At 35.1% G+C, this 18499-nt stretch overlaps 1 protein-coding gene across 1 annotated transcript in view; it reads right to left on the reverse strand.

Moving 5' to 3' along the window:
* Positions 1-4620: 4620 nt before the first annotated feature.
* Positions 4621-18499, reverse strand: part of PREX2 (phosphatidylinositol-3,4,5-trisphosphate dependent Rac exchange factor 2) — a 382998-nt gene continuing 369119 nt past the window's right edge. Inside the window, exons 39-40 of the mRNA XM_021002117.2 lie at positions 17902-17969; positions 4621-6478 (exon numbers count right to left, since the gene is read on the reverse strand). Coding sequence (XP_020857776.1) covers positions 6433-6478; positions 17902-17969 — 114 coding nt within the window. The 3' untranslated portion in view covers positions 4621-6432. The remainder of the gene's footprint in view (positions 6479-17901; positions 17970-18499) is intronic.

Here is an 18499-nt window from a genome sequence, read left to right on the forward strand (position 1 = left end):
GCCTTACACTGTTACATAGTTTTTTGTATGACTTGTATCTCCAATGACATTACAAATACTTTGAACACAGGGAGCCTATCCTAGACTTTCTTTGTATCCTCAAACGTGCCTGGCCCAGGGTTAGCAAATAGATGGTTGTTTGAATTGAACTATGTTAAAATTGTACACATACACACATACACATAAACAAGGTACGTGAATGCACATTCATATATATGAATAAGCTTCCTCAATGTTTATTTTATGCATTAAGTTTCACTTTATTATTGACATTTTATGACATAGGATTACTATTCCAGTCATTATTGTAGCCTAAAAAAAATAAACCATGTATCTGATATAATGAACTTCGACAAATTCCAATGAAAACTCAGTTAGTGAATCAAAGTATGTTACATTAATACTTTACAAAAAATGCTGCACTTTAGAATCACATTTCAATGAATTTTACTATTAAATTATGAGCATTATACATCAACGTGTTTGTGCATTAAAACAAAGCACCACGTATTTGGGTATTTAATATTTAAAATAATGAATACCTGGTTTAAATGAATGCATATAAAAATATTTTTAAAAGCAGAATGTTTGTTCTACATATTTATTGAGGCATTACAAAAAATATATTTATCTGAACACATAACTTGTTTAACTGAAAGCATTTTTTCTCAAGGCTTTCACAAACCTAGTATTCTTGGCTTCATTCAGTATAGACACATAGTGCTACCATGCAACTGTGCTGCAAAGCAATTATTTTAAACTAAGAAGGAACATGAGTAATCACTAATACTCAAGAGATGTTGTGAGGGCATCCAACAATGTGCAAGTGTAACACATAGAAAACTGTACCCACTGGCTTATGAGCATTATATCTAGTCACTCACTCCATTATGATAAACTCTGTAAGAATCTTCTAATTCTCAGGCAAGTATCTTCTACAAAGCTAACAGCTTGGCTCTTGACCATTTCTTTAGGGGACACATCAAAGTCCCTTCTACACAAAGAGAGGTCTCATAAAAAAAAAAAGCAAAGGAGATGGTCCAAATAATATTCAATGGGCAACAGTCATTGGGCACCACATCCTTAGTGACAACCCAATATCTCAAAAGGGGGGGAGGAGGAGTAATTGTCAATAACATACATCCTCAAAATAAAAACATTTAGTAAATTTATATATAGAGGCATATGTATGTGTATACATATGCACATATAAATATGCATACATACATATATTACATACATAACCAGGATGATGAAAATCAGATTTCTATTACAAAGTAAAGGGTTCAGCATTTTTCTAAATAACCTTAAAACCAGACTTTTGCCTAGTTTAATGCTAGTGCATAGGCAGAATGTTTAAAAAAAAGCCTAATATATACTTTTTAGTAAGATTATTGATACTAACTCACAACATTATTTTACCACAGTAAAGACAACTGTTGGTCATTAACGATTATCATGGAACTGTACTACGCAAGACTGGCATGACCAGTACAACAGAAGGGTGTTTCACCTGGAGAGTAATCTATTCTGCCATCAGTTTGTCCTCTAAAGTACAGAAATAGAGACGAATAAAGATTTTTTGTTTGTTTTGAAAACTAAATTTTGATGGTACTAAATCAGTTCAAGACTGTTTTCTTTCTTTTCTTTATTTTACCCCACTCTTTAAATTATACTAACAAATCATGTACTAAGTCAGCAAACTGCTCCATCTAAGACATCAGTTAGGTAGCCTCACAAGCTGGCTAAGCCAAACTTTAATTTGGAAAACATGCTGTAATAGAAATATAATACATTGTCATAGCTCCAACAACATTTTGCTGATTAAAAGAATAGCTTTATTACTGCTCAATTGTATTAGGAAGTTAAACATGTAAAGAATATTTAAAATAAGGGAAAACTGTTCTTGTCTTAAAGAAGGTTGAATTAGTGAAATGTCCTAAGTACAGAACATTTGACAAGAAATACTTTGCACTCTTGGAGTGCTTTCTTGTAACTAACTGCCAACAAAATGTTTAGAAGTTGAGGTCCTGCTTGAATGAACAAATGACATTTATAATTGTAATCTCATTGTATACAAAGAATTCATATGCTAAAATTATTTTTTAAAAACAGCTTATGCTCTTGAGTCATCTTGCCCCCAGCATCTGCTTATTACTCATTTTTTTTAAAGCAAACTCCTACTTCCAAGTAGATTTTAGCTGCTATTCATGTTATCTGGACTATGAAATCCAGGTACAATTATCAGAAATAATGAGATTCTATTGTACGTGAAAGAGAGGCAGTGGAGGGTAGTGGAGAGAGCCAGACTGTAATCATTAAGACCTAGTCTCACCTCAGATACATACTGGCCTCCTGACTCTTGGCAATTCAGTGAACATGCCAGTGCCCCAAACACTCGCTAAGACTGTTAAGTTGCGGAGAAGGCACCAATCTACATGGATAAAGGAGTAATTCACTGGGAATTTCCAACACTGTTAAAATCACAGGTCAGGTTTAAAAAAAATGTACATATAAGTATGCGTGAATGTGTGTGTGTGTGTGTGTGTGTGTGTGTGTGTGTGTGTACATAGTAGCATCTGGCAACATGATCTCACTTCTTATGAAGCCAATTTCGCCAAAATTAATCAATCAATAAACATTTATTAAGCATCTACTATGTGCAAGGCACTAGCTAAGCATTGGGAATGCAAAAAGACAATCCTTGAACTCAAGAAGGTCACAATCTAATGGAAGAGACAATGGATAATACTTGCATTACCACTGTAAAACTCTTTAGTAGTTTTAAAATTAGTAAATACTAGTATTATGCCAAAATTAAGGAAATACCATAGTTTAAACCATAAAGTTTATGTCGTTAACTCAATCTGAAGTACAAAAATAGAACTCATAACCTCTTTCATGAGCTAAATGTTTACAGGTCAGTAAATGTCAATAATAACAAACTGATTAAAGAAAAATTTCCAATGATAACTTTGCCAGGTAGTTGGAAATGTCTTCTAATACATCTCCCCTTTTGGTTTGTTAATAAATACTCAAATCTTCCTGCTTTCTAGTGCCCTCCTTGAAATTAAGAGAGATATACATAGGTGTGTAGTAGATGCATTGCTTCCTACAGTTCTCTGGAGCATGATTTTTTTTTAACGTTCTAGCAATAGTCTCAGCTTACTAGAGGGGGGCAGAGGTGATAGGCAGACAGATGTGACATTACAGTATTATTGTTCTTATTATAGTGTGGATGATGCCTATTAGAGTGAAGAAATTCCTTATCTTATTTCTTTATTTTTATCAGAGAACATTTTTATCCTACTATAAGATAGTTTCCACAATATAATTTTTAGATTGGTAATTTATTATTTACTTCAAATGTCAATGAAACCAATTAAAATAATTTATAACTATTTAGACTTGAATATAATAATTTCAGCTTATTAAATGTCCACAATTTGTCAGTTATTCTCCCTGTGTCTACCTCTCATTTTGAATTTTACATAGTTATACTCAACAAGCACTTTCTTTTTCTTATTTGGCTTTTTTTGTATTTTTTTCATATCTAGCTTTCTAGATATCTTTATATTCCTCATACATATTTGATTTGAATCACAATATAGTATTATATAATTATATACCACATTTTATGTAGTCCGCTGTCAACTGTCAGACATTTTAGTTGTTTCCGGTTGGTGTGTGTTTTTGCAATGGCAAATAATGTGATATAGATATAATTGAATGCATAGCTCCCCAATCACCACCATTTTTAAAGAGTTAAAACATATTTTTGAAAATATAATATTTTAACAAGAAGTTACCATTTAAAAACACAGGTTCCATATATCCAAAATTATGTAATAGCTGTTATCTTCCATGGACATGTCAAAGTTTGGTAAACAATACTAATGCCACAATATTGAGGAATCTCAGATTTAAGGAAAGTTTTGAGAAAGACCGGGCTGGCCTTGATGAACACTAATTGTCAACATGGTAGTTTAAGAGACTCTTGGATTTTTTAGTTATCCAGGAAAACAAAATGTTATTAGAAATTAAAGATGCTTAACAAATTTAATTTCAATTTTCTTTACCATCCCCAGAATAAGACAATGGCCAGTGATAAACTAGAAATCTATATTTCTGACCATTATTCTGTCTCCTAATCTAATGGTGATTTTTGCTACATGTAGGCATCCAACTGTGCTATTGAAGGGCTCAGTGACATTTGCTACATGTAAGCATTAGGTTTACACATACATGTATATTTAAAATCAGTAGAAAATTATTACTGACAACTACCTATACAAAATTACATTAAAGTTTTTTTAAATGGCTATAAGTTTTTTTATGTATATATACTTACTAAAATAATTTGCCAGAACTTTCAAGTTTTTTTTAAAAAATCCCTATAAACATGTATATATTTCAGTGGCTATATAAAAAATTCCCACCATGCCTAACTATGGAAAATAAAATATCATCAGTGTGAGTATATATACATATATGTACATATATGTATATATATATATATATATATATATATAGCATGTATATGTTTACACATGAATTATATTGTATTTTTACTAAACTCACTGCTAATAATGGTGGCAGTTTTTAATAATGGCATTCTAATGATGATAAATCTCACAAGTAAAGTTTAATTTCAGAAGATATGTTTCTCTTTATGTGCTTAGAATATGTAATAATTTTACATAAATAAATTAATCAGAACCAGAATAACAATCACAAACCCATTAAAAGGAGTTCATTATTCTAAAAGTTGTGAATTTAAAAAAAAATAATACTGGGTTTATAGCCCAACAACCAAAACCACTTCACTAACTTTAAAATCTTACATATTTTAGCTATAGTTTAAAATACAGATACCAAACATACATTACCAAGAATTATGAAGGGTCTGAACTTTTTTAAGGGGTCATAAAAATGATCACAAATGTGATACATATTGCAATACTGAAACAAATCACAATGCACCATTTTAACATTCTAGGAGCGGGCAGTAGTCCCACAAGGGCAGGCGGGAGAGCAGTAATCAAATATTTCAGCTCTCCGCCACCTTGTAAAAGAGCTAAGTTTTAAAAACCCAACTCATAATAAGGCCATGTCCTATTTCTGTTACCACCTTTCCTTTGCCATCCCCATCATCCCCAAACTCAGGTCCTATAAGAAGGCAGGAAGACAATTACACAGCAGAAAGTTAAAGACTTCTCTACATATTCACAAACACCATTTTTTTTTGATGGAGGCTGGAGATTCCAGACTAATGATTTTACTGCTGTGGGGACCTGTTCCTAATATGAACATTCCCTTCACTGGGGCAGATCTGCCACTCATTTATATCATAATATCAAAGGGAGTTGCCTGGGGTCACTGAGTGGTTAAGTGACTTGCCCAGGGTCACAACCAGTACATGTTAGAGTCAGGACTTGAATCTGTGTCCTCCTGACTCCCAGGCTGGTCCTCAGCTGACAATGTCTCTCATTTATACACACAGATCAAAGAAGGCATGAATACTTTTGGGACAAAAAAAATGCATTGGTGTTGTAAGGGATCATAGAGAAAGCATATGAAAGGGATGATAGGCAAGTTTCCTGGGGTGTGGATCACCAATTCTTCCATTTACCTATCTTTGAACCCTGAGGGGCTCAAGGCAGTGAGCTAAGAAAGATCTATTTTCAGCCATGGGAATGGACATGCTTTTCCTCAGTGCTAAGGAAGATGGAAAAATATTTAAACTTCTCTTTCAGAAGCATTTCAATTTATATATTCTTTTTTTTCTCCCACCCCCAACTCCCAAATGAGAAAAGAAAGAAAAACAAAAAAATCATTTAGTAGCATTTAACAAGGGTAACTACAATCCAGGGATAATTGATCGAATTCTATAAAGTAGAATTGTTCATTACTTCACTCCTCACATTAAAAAAAAATGAAATTAAATGGAATAGCCTAAATTATCAGTATTGATGCGTTCAATAGGTTGAAACAGAAGAAAAAGTGTATTCCACAGCTTTGTTATTTGAAATATTCTTTGATTTTCTGTAAATTTCAAGGATGAATGGCAGTCTTTTAAAAATTGATATTTAATGCTAATCTATGATGAAAGATTGATTTGTGAGAGGTTGAGCTGTCTGTTGGAAACAGAACATATTTCCAGTGTCAGTCTCCCAAGTTAAAAAGCTGCAGAATGAGTTAGCTACTTACATTTTTGCAAGAGGAATATTGTGAATCAGATTCCCAAACCTATGTGTTTTTTCCACTTTTTTCTTCATAAGTAACAGCAATAGAAAAAAAAAGTTCTAAACAAATAATTTCTTTAGTGCAGGAATTTTATCCAGAGTCAAGACATGATTTACTGGGAAAAGCCCTGGCTTCTGGTCTTTTGTTCCAGAAGCAACCATTTGCCTTGTTTTTGAGCATTTTGCTTCATTCTTCTCCAGCAGGGGGAGGTGGTTGGCAGAGCTTGTACAACCTAATAAATAATAGAGAATTGTGTCATTAGTTCTTCAATGCTTGGCAGAGATGCTTAAAAATAGTCAAAGATCAATTGCAATTATGTATGATAATCAAATTCTAACTATTTGTAATATTGCTACAGCATGTGGCAGAAATTATTTTTAAAATGCTTTTAAGTTGGAGGAGCTGAATTTGACAGTAGGAAAGCAGCCAGCAGACAGGGAGAGATTAAAATTAAGTGAGAGAGTGGTGATGATAGATGGGGCAACCTGCTGGAGGACACAGGATGGAATGGGATTGCTGGTGAGGCAGAGGGGCTTTACTTGGCATGGAGCTGGGCTACCTTTTTTGTCAGATAGGGGTAAAGATAGAGATAGTGGCAGAAGGCATTTAAATGAGATGACACGAGGAGTAGAAGAGAAGAAGGAACTATCAGAGAACAGTTTCAACTTTTTTTTTCCCAGTAAAATATCAGACAAGTTCACTGAGAGGGTCATGGGAGGTCTGAGGAGGGATGAAAAGGTTTGGAAGAGCCATTGTGGAGAGCAGGATAGTGAGTTAATAAGGGAGGTATGATAGAATTGCCTAGCAGCAGTGAGGGCCCATTTGATCTCATAAAAAAAAAAAAAAGACGGCAGGGTGATAAGGAAGAATGGTAGATGACAAAGTACTAACAGATCTATCAGTTGTGAAGATGATGATTACTGCTCACATTTACAGTGTTGCATTATTAGCAAACTCTTGACAAACATTATCTCTATTTTATCCTTAGTACAAAATCATTATTCCCATTGGATAGCACAATGAAACTGTGATTCAGGGAGGTTTGAGGATCCTCCCCAAGTCACACTGCTCCCAATTAGCAAAGCCCAAGTCCTTTGACTTCAGAGAAGAAAGCACATTGGTAAAGATAAAACCTAGATCTTATTTCCCTTTTGCTCACAATAAAAACTGTATTTGACATTGCTGACCTCCCTTCAGCCCCCACTCCCTCAGTTCTTCCTGGGGCATCACCCCTACAATCTTTTTCTCTATCTTGACCCCTTGGTGAATCAACTCTTCTCTAGAGTCCTTTGCCATCTTATCAAATTGCTGATTGTGCCCTGCCAAGCCTCTACCTTGAATCACACTCTTTGTTGCCTTTGCTCCTACACAAATATTGCTAAGCATAGGTGGAGAAAGTCATGCAACCATTCTGAGTCCACTCCAAATTTACATTATTTAGCCTCAAATGGGCTGGAAATGATAATCTTTTGTTAACTCTTTATTGCAGCAAATGAGGGCCTCCTTTAGACGAAATGCTGAACAACTCTTACATGTACAGAAGCACTGGTTAATACTAACTTTCTGACATCAGGAAGATTTGTAACTCATATCCACAAATCTTTCAGCTTCCGTCAGCTAACGTCTAGGAACGATCATGACTCATTTTCCCCAAAGCAATAAATTACTGGCTTAAGTATGCAACACATTTAAAAAACCAACCAACCAACCAAACAAAAACTTCATAATTTAGATGCTAGGTGCCATTATATAGCAGAAAAGGGTCATAGAAGCAGAAGCAACATTAGAGATAATTTAGCCAAATGGAGTGACAGGATAGGACTACCAATTAACCACATCAGGTGAAAACATTTGACAGCTGGCTATAAAGCTTTCCTTTCAGGTTTTACCTTGATAAATAAACTGTACTCTCTCATTTGTTAGATACTCAGACAGTCTTCACTTTACATAAAGAGAAACTAAAGGTCAAAGAGTTTAAGCAATTCATCTAAGGCCACACTGCTTCTAAGTAGCAAAGCTGGTTCGAACCCAGACCTTTTGATTCAAAGTCGGTGTTCTTTCTAGCTATTTTTTTTAAAGCTAAATTTTTTTTTGACAATGGAGAGTCCCCAGGAGCAAAACTCATCTCCTTAATTGAAAGTTTAATGTTGATTCACTAACCTAATTTGTTTCTAGGACTCAATAAGAAAAATAAACACACTTTACTATTGAGAACTGAATTGCAATTGGTCAAACTAAATCTTCCTATTTTGAGAGAATACCAAAGATGCAGTTATAGCTCAAGAAATTTTGCAAAATGAAATCTTTGAGTTCTGAATGTGGTTTGTGATCTACAGTTATTCTCTGTGAAAAGAAGTAGAATATTAAAATGAGAGCATATCACCTCAAAACAGCTTCCTTCATGCTATTAGAGAGAGATGATTCCCAGCCCAAGTGCTTCACATGCTCTTCTTTATTTGAAAGAGACAGTGAAGTTGCAAAGTGCCTTGCCAGGGCTGGAGTTAACAGAGTGAATAAGCTATTTTTTCTTTTACATCCTTAATTTCAGTCCTCTCATTTACCTGCAATATGCACTGCTGTCGAACAAATGAGAAAGTACAGTTTATTTATCCATGTAAAATGTGGAATAGAAGCTATAGAGCTAGCTGTCAAGTGTTTTCACCTGATGTAGCTAATGGCTTGCCCCATCTTATCTCAGCCCTGTCATCACATCCCATTACAATGCATCCCACATGTTTCAGCATAATGTAACTAATGCCACCAGATAGATGAATCTTTGTTATGCCTGCCTTGCAAACTGACGAAAGAGCTACTCCCTGTGATCATCTAATGAAATAATAGCTCAGGGTAGGAAATCTAGGTCTGGGTGGCATTTAGATTCAGTGATGTTTCTTGCAAAAGGCTCAGGGTTACTTGAGTTCAGACATATTTATAATGGAAAATGTAGGGTTTGGGGAATTTACAACAGGCTGATGAGGATTATAAGTAGAAAACAAGAGGTAAAAGTTAGACTGAGTCACTATGCACTAAGACATTTTTTTAAAATTGGTAATTGTGTCTCAATGGAGAATCTGCTTAGAGTACAAGGGCCTCTTTTTTATTGTCTCTCCCACTCCTCCACCCCAATGACAAAACATGGATGCGATGGCCCTGAAACATCTGGCTACAGGCCAGAGGAATAAAGGGGAGATTGTAATGGTGAGAAGCAGCCTTAGAACAGAAAAACCATCAGACTTGGAGTCAGAAGCCCCAAGTTCAAGTACTAGCTCTGAGTCTGCTGGCAAGTCATTTTATCTCACTTCTTTTACTGTAAAATAGGTGCAGTAAAACTTGCAATATCTAATGCACAGAGTTGTTGCAAGAAGAAGATTTTGTTCTATAACTAAAAGAGACAATGCAGCAAAGTGTGGCTATGGGGAGGATTCAGGTCCTGCTTCTAACAACAAGAACCGTGTGACCATGGCTAAGACATTTAATGTCTCACTGACTCGGTAAGAGTTCTAACTAGAAATTGAATTAAGGGTTACTTATGGCAACAAAATTATAAATCTGCGCCAAAAGAATCTCTCTTCCCTTCCTTCCCTTTTTCCTCTAGCCATCTCCTTCAAGGACACCCAGATTTGCAACAGAACTTCAGTGGGGCTGTCTACAAAACAAGATTTTTCTGCATAGGGGATAATAGATACCTAAGGCATGGGAGAAAGGCTGTTGCATTCACCAAAGCTTTGGGCAGAAATTATTGATTCCCCGGCCCCATGACTCAACTTTTCAACTGCCTCACTTTTCATACTGTTTATACTCACTGTTGGGACCATCTCCTCAAAATGACTTTGTCTGCCAGATGCCGCTGATATTTCAAGCTCTGAATTCCTTGTGGATGTTGTTGCTGAGTTTTATTGATGTGTTTTGTTTTTACATTGCAAACATTTACAGATTCCTCCCATTTCATGAGAGATTTCTTATAACAAAAGTCTCCTAACAGTAAACAGTAAAACTATTAATACAGTGACCTCATCTGTATGGACATGAAACATTTAACCTTTGTAGAACTCCTTCCCCAACTTCTGTACTAAAAAAAAAAAGAGAAATCTTTTTTCTCTCTCACCTGTCCCCAAATCTTGTGACAAATATGCCTAGTTAAGTAAAGCAAATCCCCTCAATGGCTGTATACAAAAATGTATATATCTCATTCTGTACCCTAAAACAAACATGCATCTATTACGTATAACATATTTGATCATCATTCTTCTGGGATCACTAGTGATTATTATATTGAGCATAGTTCTTATGGCTTTCAAAGTTATTTGCTTTTACAGTGTTGTTATTATTGTATAAATCACTTCAGTTCTGCTTACTTCATTCTTCATCAGTCCATGTCTTTCCATGTCTTTTTGAAATAATAATAATAACAATAGCTACTCTTTATATAGTACTTATTATTTGCTGGCCACTGTGAAATGCCTTACAAATATTATCTCATTTGATCTTCATTAACAGCCCTGCAAAGTAGGTACTTTTATTATCCTCATTTTACAGATGAGGAAACTCAGGCAAACAGAAATGAAGTCACTTGCCCAGGGTCATACAGTTAGTAAGTGTCTGAAGTCAGATTTGAACTTAAGGGCTCCTGACTCCACTGCGCCACACAGCTGCCCTGTATCTTAGGAGCACAGTAGGACTCCATCACATTCATATGCCACAACTTATTCAGCCTTAGCTCAGTTGATGGGCAGCCCTAATGAGATTCCATCTGATACCTGTCAGAATAGCATAGGTAACAAAAAAGGAAAATGATAAATGTTGGAGGGCCAGTAGGAAAGCAGGAACATGGATGTACTGTTGGTGGATCTATGAATGGGTACATTCTAAAAAGTAATTTGGAGCTATTAACAAAAAGTTAATAAATGATATCTGTCCTTTGACTGAACTATGCTCAAAAGAGTTCAAAGAAATAGAAGGTCCTCCATGTACAAAAAATATTTCTGGCATCTCTTTTGGTGGGGGCAAAATTCCTTACCTCTTCTTGCCTCTATGGCTTTAGTGAATTCAAGAGATCAGACAGATGTGCATTAGCAGGAAGGAGTGAGAAAAAGCTTAGGTACTTGTTTAAAGGATAATTTTTATGACCCCAGGCAGTAGACAGAATTTTAACTTTAGCTCTATAGATCACATTCTTTATTAAGCCATGAAGCCATCAAAGAGTAACATATCATTAATTCCTGAATCTCAATGGGGAAATGATTATAGTTGTCAACATGGATGCTAAAGAGTATTACTGGAGTAGAATCCTAAATGAAAGGCTGAATACTAAAGATATTTTGCCATACACAGGATAGGAGAGGAACTAGATTTGTGATGTCTGTGGTGTAAGAAGCTCCTGGTGAGGAACTCCCTTCAATGCAAGTCAACATGTTATCTGCAATAGTCTCAGAAAGATGCCTAGTGCACTGAGAGATTAAGAAATTTGCCCTGGATCATAAAGACAGTATATGTGAGAGGTGGCACTTGAACCTAGGTCTTCCTGAATCGGAGACCAGCTCTATATGCACTATACCATGCTTCATCAAAGATATTCTGCTACCTATAGAAGAAAACAAGGTGAATTTAACCTACCAAAAGAACTAAATTCTTCATCTTGGAAACCAATAGGGTTAATGTGGTATTAATAGTTTACTGTTTTGTAAGTTAGGGCAAGGAAGAATTCTCTAACATCTAATAATAATAGCAGTAGCTAACATTTATAGTGTTACCATGTGCCATGCACTATGCTAAATGCTTTACAATCATTAAGTCATTTGATCCTCACAGCAGCTTTGAGAGGTAGGTGATATTATTATCCCTGTTTTATAGATGAGGAAACTGAGGCAAGCAGAGAGTAAGTAATTTGCCTGGGGTCACACAGTTAGTAAGTGTCTGAGGACAGATTTGAAGTCAGGGATTTCTAACTCCAGGCCCATCAACAATGGATACAGATGTTCATTAGGGAGAGAATTCCCTATCACTGGATATTTATAATCAGAGTTTGGAAGAGAATTGGTCAGGGATACTAGAAAATACATAACTACATTGGTAAGTGAATGAATGAATGAATAGACTAATCAAAAATTTATTAAACTCTATGTAGTAAGCGGCTGTACTAGAAGGCATTCATTCCAACTGTATAATTCTAAGATTCTATGTTATGAACTCAAAATCTGATACCTAAGAAGAAGTGACAAGGAGCTAGAGCTAAGGGTTCAGTATCCACAAACACATAAATGGTTTATGCGGGCCATGAGATCCCTCAAAATGTCTCAATATAAGACAGAATTTGGGGGCAAGAAGTCCATTTTTTTATGTCTGAAAATAAAAGGGACCCATAAGAGAATAATCAATAGACTGATTGATAAAGTCAGACAAAGACTAAAAAAAGGAGAAATAAATAAACATTTTAAGGGAATGATTGAAAAGTACTTTGTGCAAAGGAAATTGAGTAAAAATTCACCAAGGAGGTTGAAAATATTATGATAAATGTTGCAAAACCCTTGACAGGACAATGGAAAAACCTGAAGACTGCCAAGAATAGTTCAGAAAAGCAGTAAAAATATTAAGTGAAAATATGAAGAAAACACATAGAAATTAGAATCCAATTAAGGAGTAAATCAGCAAATTCAAGATGATACAAGAGGACTAAGAACAAAAGACAGAGACATTCTCCATGATAATAGATGTTCTGAAAAAGAGAATGACAGAATCTGACAGAAAATTAATGGAACAATTTATTTTTAAGAACAAGAACACATGAAACCACCACAAAATATTTTGTTATATGAATATTCAACATTGTATTTAACTTAATTAAATTTAATTAATTTAATTAAAAATAATTTAATGTTATATGAATATTAAACATGAAGAGAAGACATGAAGAAATAAGTGAAAAATTACAGGTCTTACAACAGAAAGTCATGCAAAGAAAAGCTGAATGCATATTATATTCATACAAAACTTTGCCCATAAATACTAGAAGCAGACAGCAAGGTAAAGAAAGAATGCAAAGAACACCAACAGAAGGAAATCTCAAGTTTAATAAAAACAAACAAAAAACAAAGTGCTATTATTTGTTGAGCAAATGGAAAAAAAAAATAGGAATCCTTGTTACTCTAACAGGCCCCTGAAAGATTCCCGTGTTCAGGTAAATAATCATCCTTACCACTAACACATTTTATTGCATTTCATTGTAAGTGCTGAGACCTTGCTTACAGAAGGAAGAAGCAATTCGTGGGCCCTTCTCTTTATTCACTACTTGCATACTGGCTTTTTGATCAGCATCATGGAGTTTTATTGTAAGCCGAACTATTTATCAATGTTTCTATTCTCAAACTGAAGACAATGCTCAGCTATTACCTTGCTTTTTATTGGAATTTTAACACTTCAATGGATCTATTATCCAAATACTGTATACTATACATGCTCAAGTATCTGTAACGAATATCCATGTGAAATTATTCTTCAGCCATATAAAGACTAAGAATTTAATCAAATGAGCTGTGAGAGATGCCATAAACAAGAGCAACAGGATTAATGAGAATTGTTTTCAGGAGTCAGCACTGAAAAAAAAAATGCTGGTAAAGCCTTGGTTTATTCATCCATTTTCAGGGGGTAAAATGTTTTCCTGTTTCAAAGTACTTCCATTGCCCACATTCTCAGAAAGAAATATAACTTCATAAGTGCTGCAGTCATCTTTCTTACTCTAATGGCTACTTTACAAAAAGAAGCTGCTAAAATTGCCTAGTCTTTAATAGCAAGAAAAAGAACACTTTTTTTTCTTGGTCGATATGCAAATGCATAAAATCTTAGAAATGGAAAGTGATTCAGTCCAGTACCCTACTTCAAAAGCAGTGCACTGTTAACCCTTTCGAATCAGATAGTGGCCTACCCTATTAGCTTCCTCACTTTCACCACCTGTTTTTAATTTTTGATAAATTCTATCGATATATTTTGTTTTTAATATCCCTTACATTTCCCATGTAACCCTCTCTCCATCCCCTCCTGAACAAGCAGACCATATAACAAAGAATATAAGAAAAAAAAGAACAGTTCAATTAAACTAACCAAAATGTTAGAAAAGTCCTACATTTTACAATGTGTTGCACTCACATAGTTCTCCTCCTCTACAAAGAAAGTGAGATGTTTTTTCATCCCTTCTTTAGGTATAAGCTTAGTCAAAATTTCTTAACTATTAAAAATCTCTAAGGATATCCAATTCCACATTTCCAATTGCTTGCTTCAGAATCTGTAGCTGGGTGTTCTGTTAATACTTTAAACTCAATATATCACATACTAAACTCATCATCTTCCTTTCAAAACCTGCAGCTCTTTCAAGCTTTTTGGTGGCACTGCCTTCCTTTTAGTCACCCAGACTCTAAAATGTGGAGTTATCTTTTACTCTTCCTTTTCCTTTAATCCCCATATCTGGTCAGCTGCCAAATCCTATTAATCCTGCATTCACAATATTTCTTGCATCTGTCCTTTCTGTCTTGCTTACACTGTAACCATCTTGGCTTAGACACTTTATATATTGCTTTGACAATTAGAACAGCCCTGAACTGGTTTTACTTTCCTTTCTCTCCTCTCCCTATCAAGCCTTTACAAAACTTGCTATCTTTCTTTACATATACATATGTGCATGTGTGTGTATATCTATTTATATAGATATCTAGATATGTATGCATATCCATCTATACAGATAGATATCTAAATACATTATCAATCAACAAATAGATTTCTTGTTGTGGTTCAGTCATTCCAGTCATGTATGTCTGACTCTTCAGGATCCCATTTGGGGTTTTCTTGGCATAGATAGTGGAGTGATTTGCCATTTCCTTCTCTAGCTCATTTTACAGATGAGGACACTGAGACAGAGTTAAGTGACTTGATCAGGGCCACACAGCTAATAGGTGTCTAAGGCCAGATTTGAATTCAAGAAGATGAGTCTTCCTGACTCCAGACCCAGCACTCTATTCACTGTACCACTTATGGAGAAAGGGAGAGAGGGAGAGAAAGAGAGAGTGGGAGGGAGGGAGAGAGAGAGAGAGCGCGCCAAAGTAACCTAATTGCTATTCTCTAAACTTAGTGTTTCATCTTTCCTTGTGCTTTTGTGTGCATCTCTAGTTGCATTTAAAACTCTGTCCATGTGTCATCTCCTACAGGAAGTATTTCCTGATGCCTCTACTTTTATGTTCTCTGTCTTTTCAAATTATCCTGAATACCCTTATTTGTTCACATGTTTTACCTCCTCAATAGAAAGTCTTTCCTTTTTTCCTTCCCTCCCTCCCTCCCTCCTTCCTTCATTTCTACCTTCCTTCCTTACTATCCAGTGCCTAGCACAAGACCCTACACATAGTAGGTGTTGAATAAATGCTTGTTGTATTCAACTGGATTCTTAGTCAAAAGCCTGACCGTGCCACTCCTCTATTCAAAAATCTTCAATAGAGGAACCTAGGTAGTACAGTGAATAGAGTGCCAGGCTTGGAGTCAGAAAGATCTGAATTTCAATCCAGCCTCAGACACTTATTAACTGTGTGACCCTATGTAATTCATATAATGTCTTTTTGCTTCAGTTCCCTCATCTGGAAAAATGGAGATAATATAATAAAAGTTACCTCCCAGGGTTGTTGTGAGGATTAAATGAGATGAGAAAGGTAAAGCATTTAGCACAGTACCTGGCACACAGTAAGTGGCATATAAATGTTAGCTGTTATTATTAGCTATTATTCAATGACTCCTCACTGCCTGTGGTCCAAAATGGAAATCTCTTGGCCTGCAATTTAATACCTTCTATAATTTGGCCTTAATGTAGGCCTGATTTTATGCAATTCTTCTTGAAGCACTTGCATTCCAGCCAAATTGGACTTCTGTTTCTCATTTATGTCCTGTCTTCTCCAGTGCAGTCTACCCCTATCCCATGACTGGAATACCATTCCTCACACCTTTGTCTTCTGAATTCCTTTCCATCTGTCTAGGTTCAGCTGAATAGACAGCACTGAGTAGTGGGAAAATAAATAATTGTTTTTAAAAAATGAACTGGGAGTCAAAAGAGTCACAGACCTATCATTATTAGCTCTGTGACCTTGGATGAGTTACCTCATTTCTCTGAACCTACTTTTTCTCATTTGTAAAATGGGTTTAATAATCCTGGCATTACCTATATCACAGGAGAAAAATACTTTGTAAACTTATATGTGCTACATGAATGTCATTTACTGCCATTTGTGAATGATAAGGTTCCATATGAACGTGTTTATTTATTAGTAATAGTGACACCAGGTTCAAGGGCATGGCTCTTTTAACTATGCTGTGTTTCCATGCTATTGAATTTATAGCCTGTTGCATTTGCCATCTTAAAAACAATTAAGTTTATTTTTCCTCCTCCTCTTTTTCTTCCTCTTTCATTTTTAATAATAATCATCATTTACATTTCTATAGCACTTTATAATTTACAAAGTAATCTCCTCTAAACAACCCTTTGAGGAAGGTACTACACATTTCATACTGTCCGTTTTCAGGATGAAGAATTCTTAGGTGAAAAGTAATGAAGTGACTTATCCATAGTAATATGGCTAATTATGGTGAGGGAGAGGATATGACCCTATGTATTTTGAGACCAAGTCACAGGAACATAAAACCATACATTTAGAGAATGGAAGGGCTATTGTACCTGACATCATATCACATTGATTTGAGTGAAATATTCTCAGAACCCCTATTACTATAGTAATGCATTTCTGGGCATTTCTTCAAGTGAGTTTTGACTTAAACTGAATATGGTGATTGAAAAAATATGTGATCTTAGGTTATAATCATGCACCCTGTTTGCTTTATTTTAAATCAGAAGTAAATACAAAAATAAATACTTTCAAGTATTCCACAATCGTCACTAGATATTCATGGGAATCTCTATTACTCTAATGCAGAGGTTCTTAACCTTTTTTTGTGTTGAGGCAGCAAGGTGGTACAATGGATACAGCATTGTATACAGGGCCTGGAGTCAGAAAGACCTGAGTTCAAATCAAGACTCAGATACTTATTAGCTGTGTGACCCTGGGCAAGTCACTTAACTACTCATTGCTTCAGTTTGCTCATCCGTAAAATGGGATAAAAATAACACTTACTTTCCAGGATTGTTATGAGGATAAAATAAAATAATAATTGTGAAATGTTTAGCACAAAGCCTGGTACATATTAAGTAATATATTAATGTTAGCCATTACTATTTTTATTTAGTAGGAAGAAGAGGAGTAGTAGTAGTAGTAGTAGTATAGTAGTAGTAGTAGTAGTAGTAGCAGCAGCAGCAGCAGCAGTAGTAGTAGCAGTAGTAGTGGTGGTGATGGTGTATCACAGACCATTTAGGCAATTTGAGGAAGCCTATGAACCTTTTCCTTGAATAACATTTTTAAATGTGTAAAATAAAATATAAAGGATTACAAAGGAAATGAATTACATTAAAATGAAGTTATCAAAATAGTAAAGCAAAATAAACAAAAAAAGTTCATAATCCAGAACAAGTTTAGGCAAATCATTTATGCAGGTTTAAAGTAGAATGAGCTCTTTATTATTGTCTAAAAACTTGAAGCAAATCATTTACACAAATTACTGATCTGGGCCCACACTTACCGTGGAGCAGATTGTGGAGTCCGGTCTCTGACTCCTAAGTTCTTGGCTGTGTTCTGAACTCTTGCTCCCTGAAACAAATGCCAATAATTTGGTACTTTTTTAATCCAATGCTACATAAGTGTTATTTGAGCAACACATTAATACATCATCTTCAAGTCTATTCAACAAGCAATTATTAAGCGCCTACTAAGCATCAGGCTCTGTGCTAAGTGCTGAGGATACAAAGAAAGGAAAAAAAAACCCAACAGTGCCTACCCTTAAGGAGCACATAGCCTAATAAAATCAGAATATTTATTGAGCAAAGAAGTTCCAGCTAGAATACTGACTCCAACAGTTTGTTTATCAAAGCCAGGAGAGAGGGGAAAGAAACACTAAGAGGAATATTTTTCAATCTAATTATTTTGCTGGAAACAGAGAAAAGACTTACTTTAAAGTTTTTTTTTAATCAAAGACTTGAATCTAAGTAATTAATATCTATTTTTAATCACCAAAGCCATTAAAATGTTTAGTTAAAAATAGGTACTTCTTATCTACTATCATATCTAAATGTCTCAGCTAGTAGAATCCATACTTAGGACTTTGAAAATTAAAGATGAGA

The sequence above is a fragment of the Phascolarctos cinereus genome, unplaced genomic scaffold (genome assembly GCF_003287225.1).
Source record: "Phascolarctos cinereus isolate Bilbo 61053 unplaced genomic scaffold, phaCin_HiC Scaffold_4;HRSCAF=312, whole genome shotgun sequence".
Lineage (NCBI taxonomy): Eukaryota > Metazoa > Chordata > Mammalia > Diprotodontia > Phascolarctidae > Phascolarctos > Phascolarctos cinereus.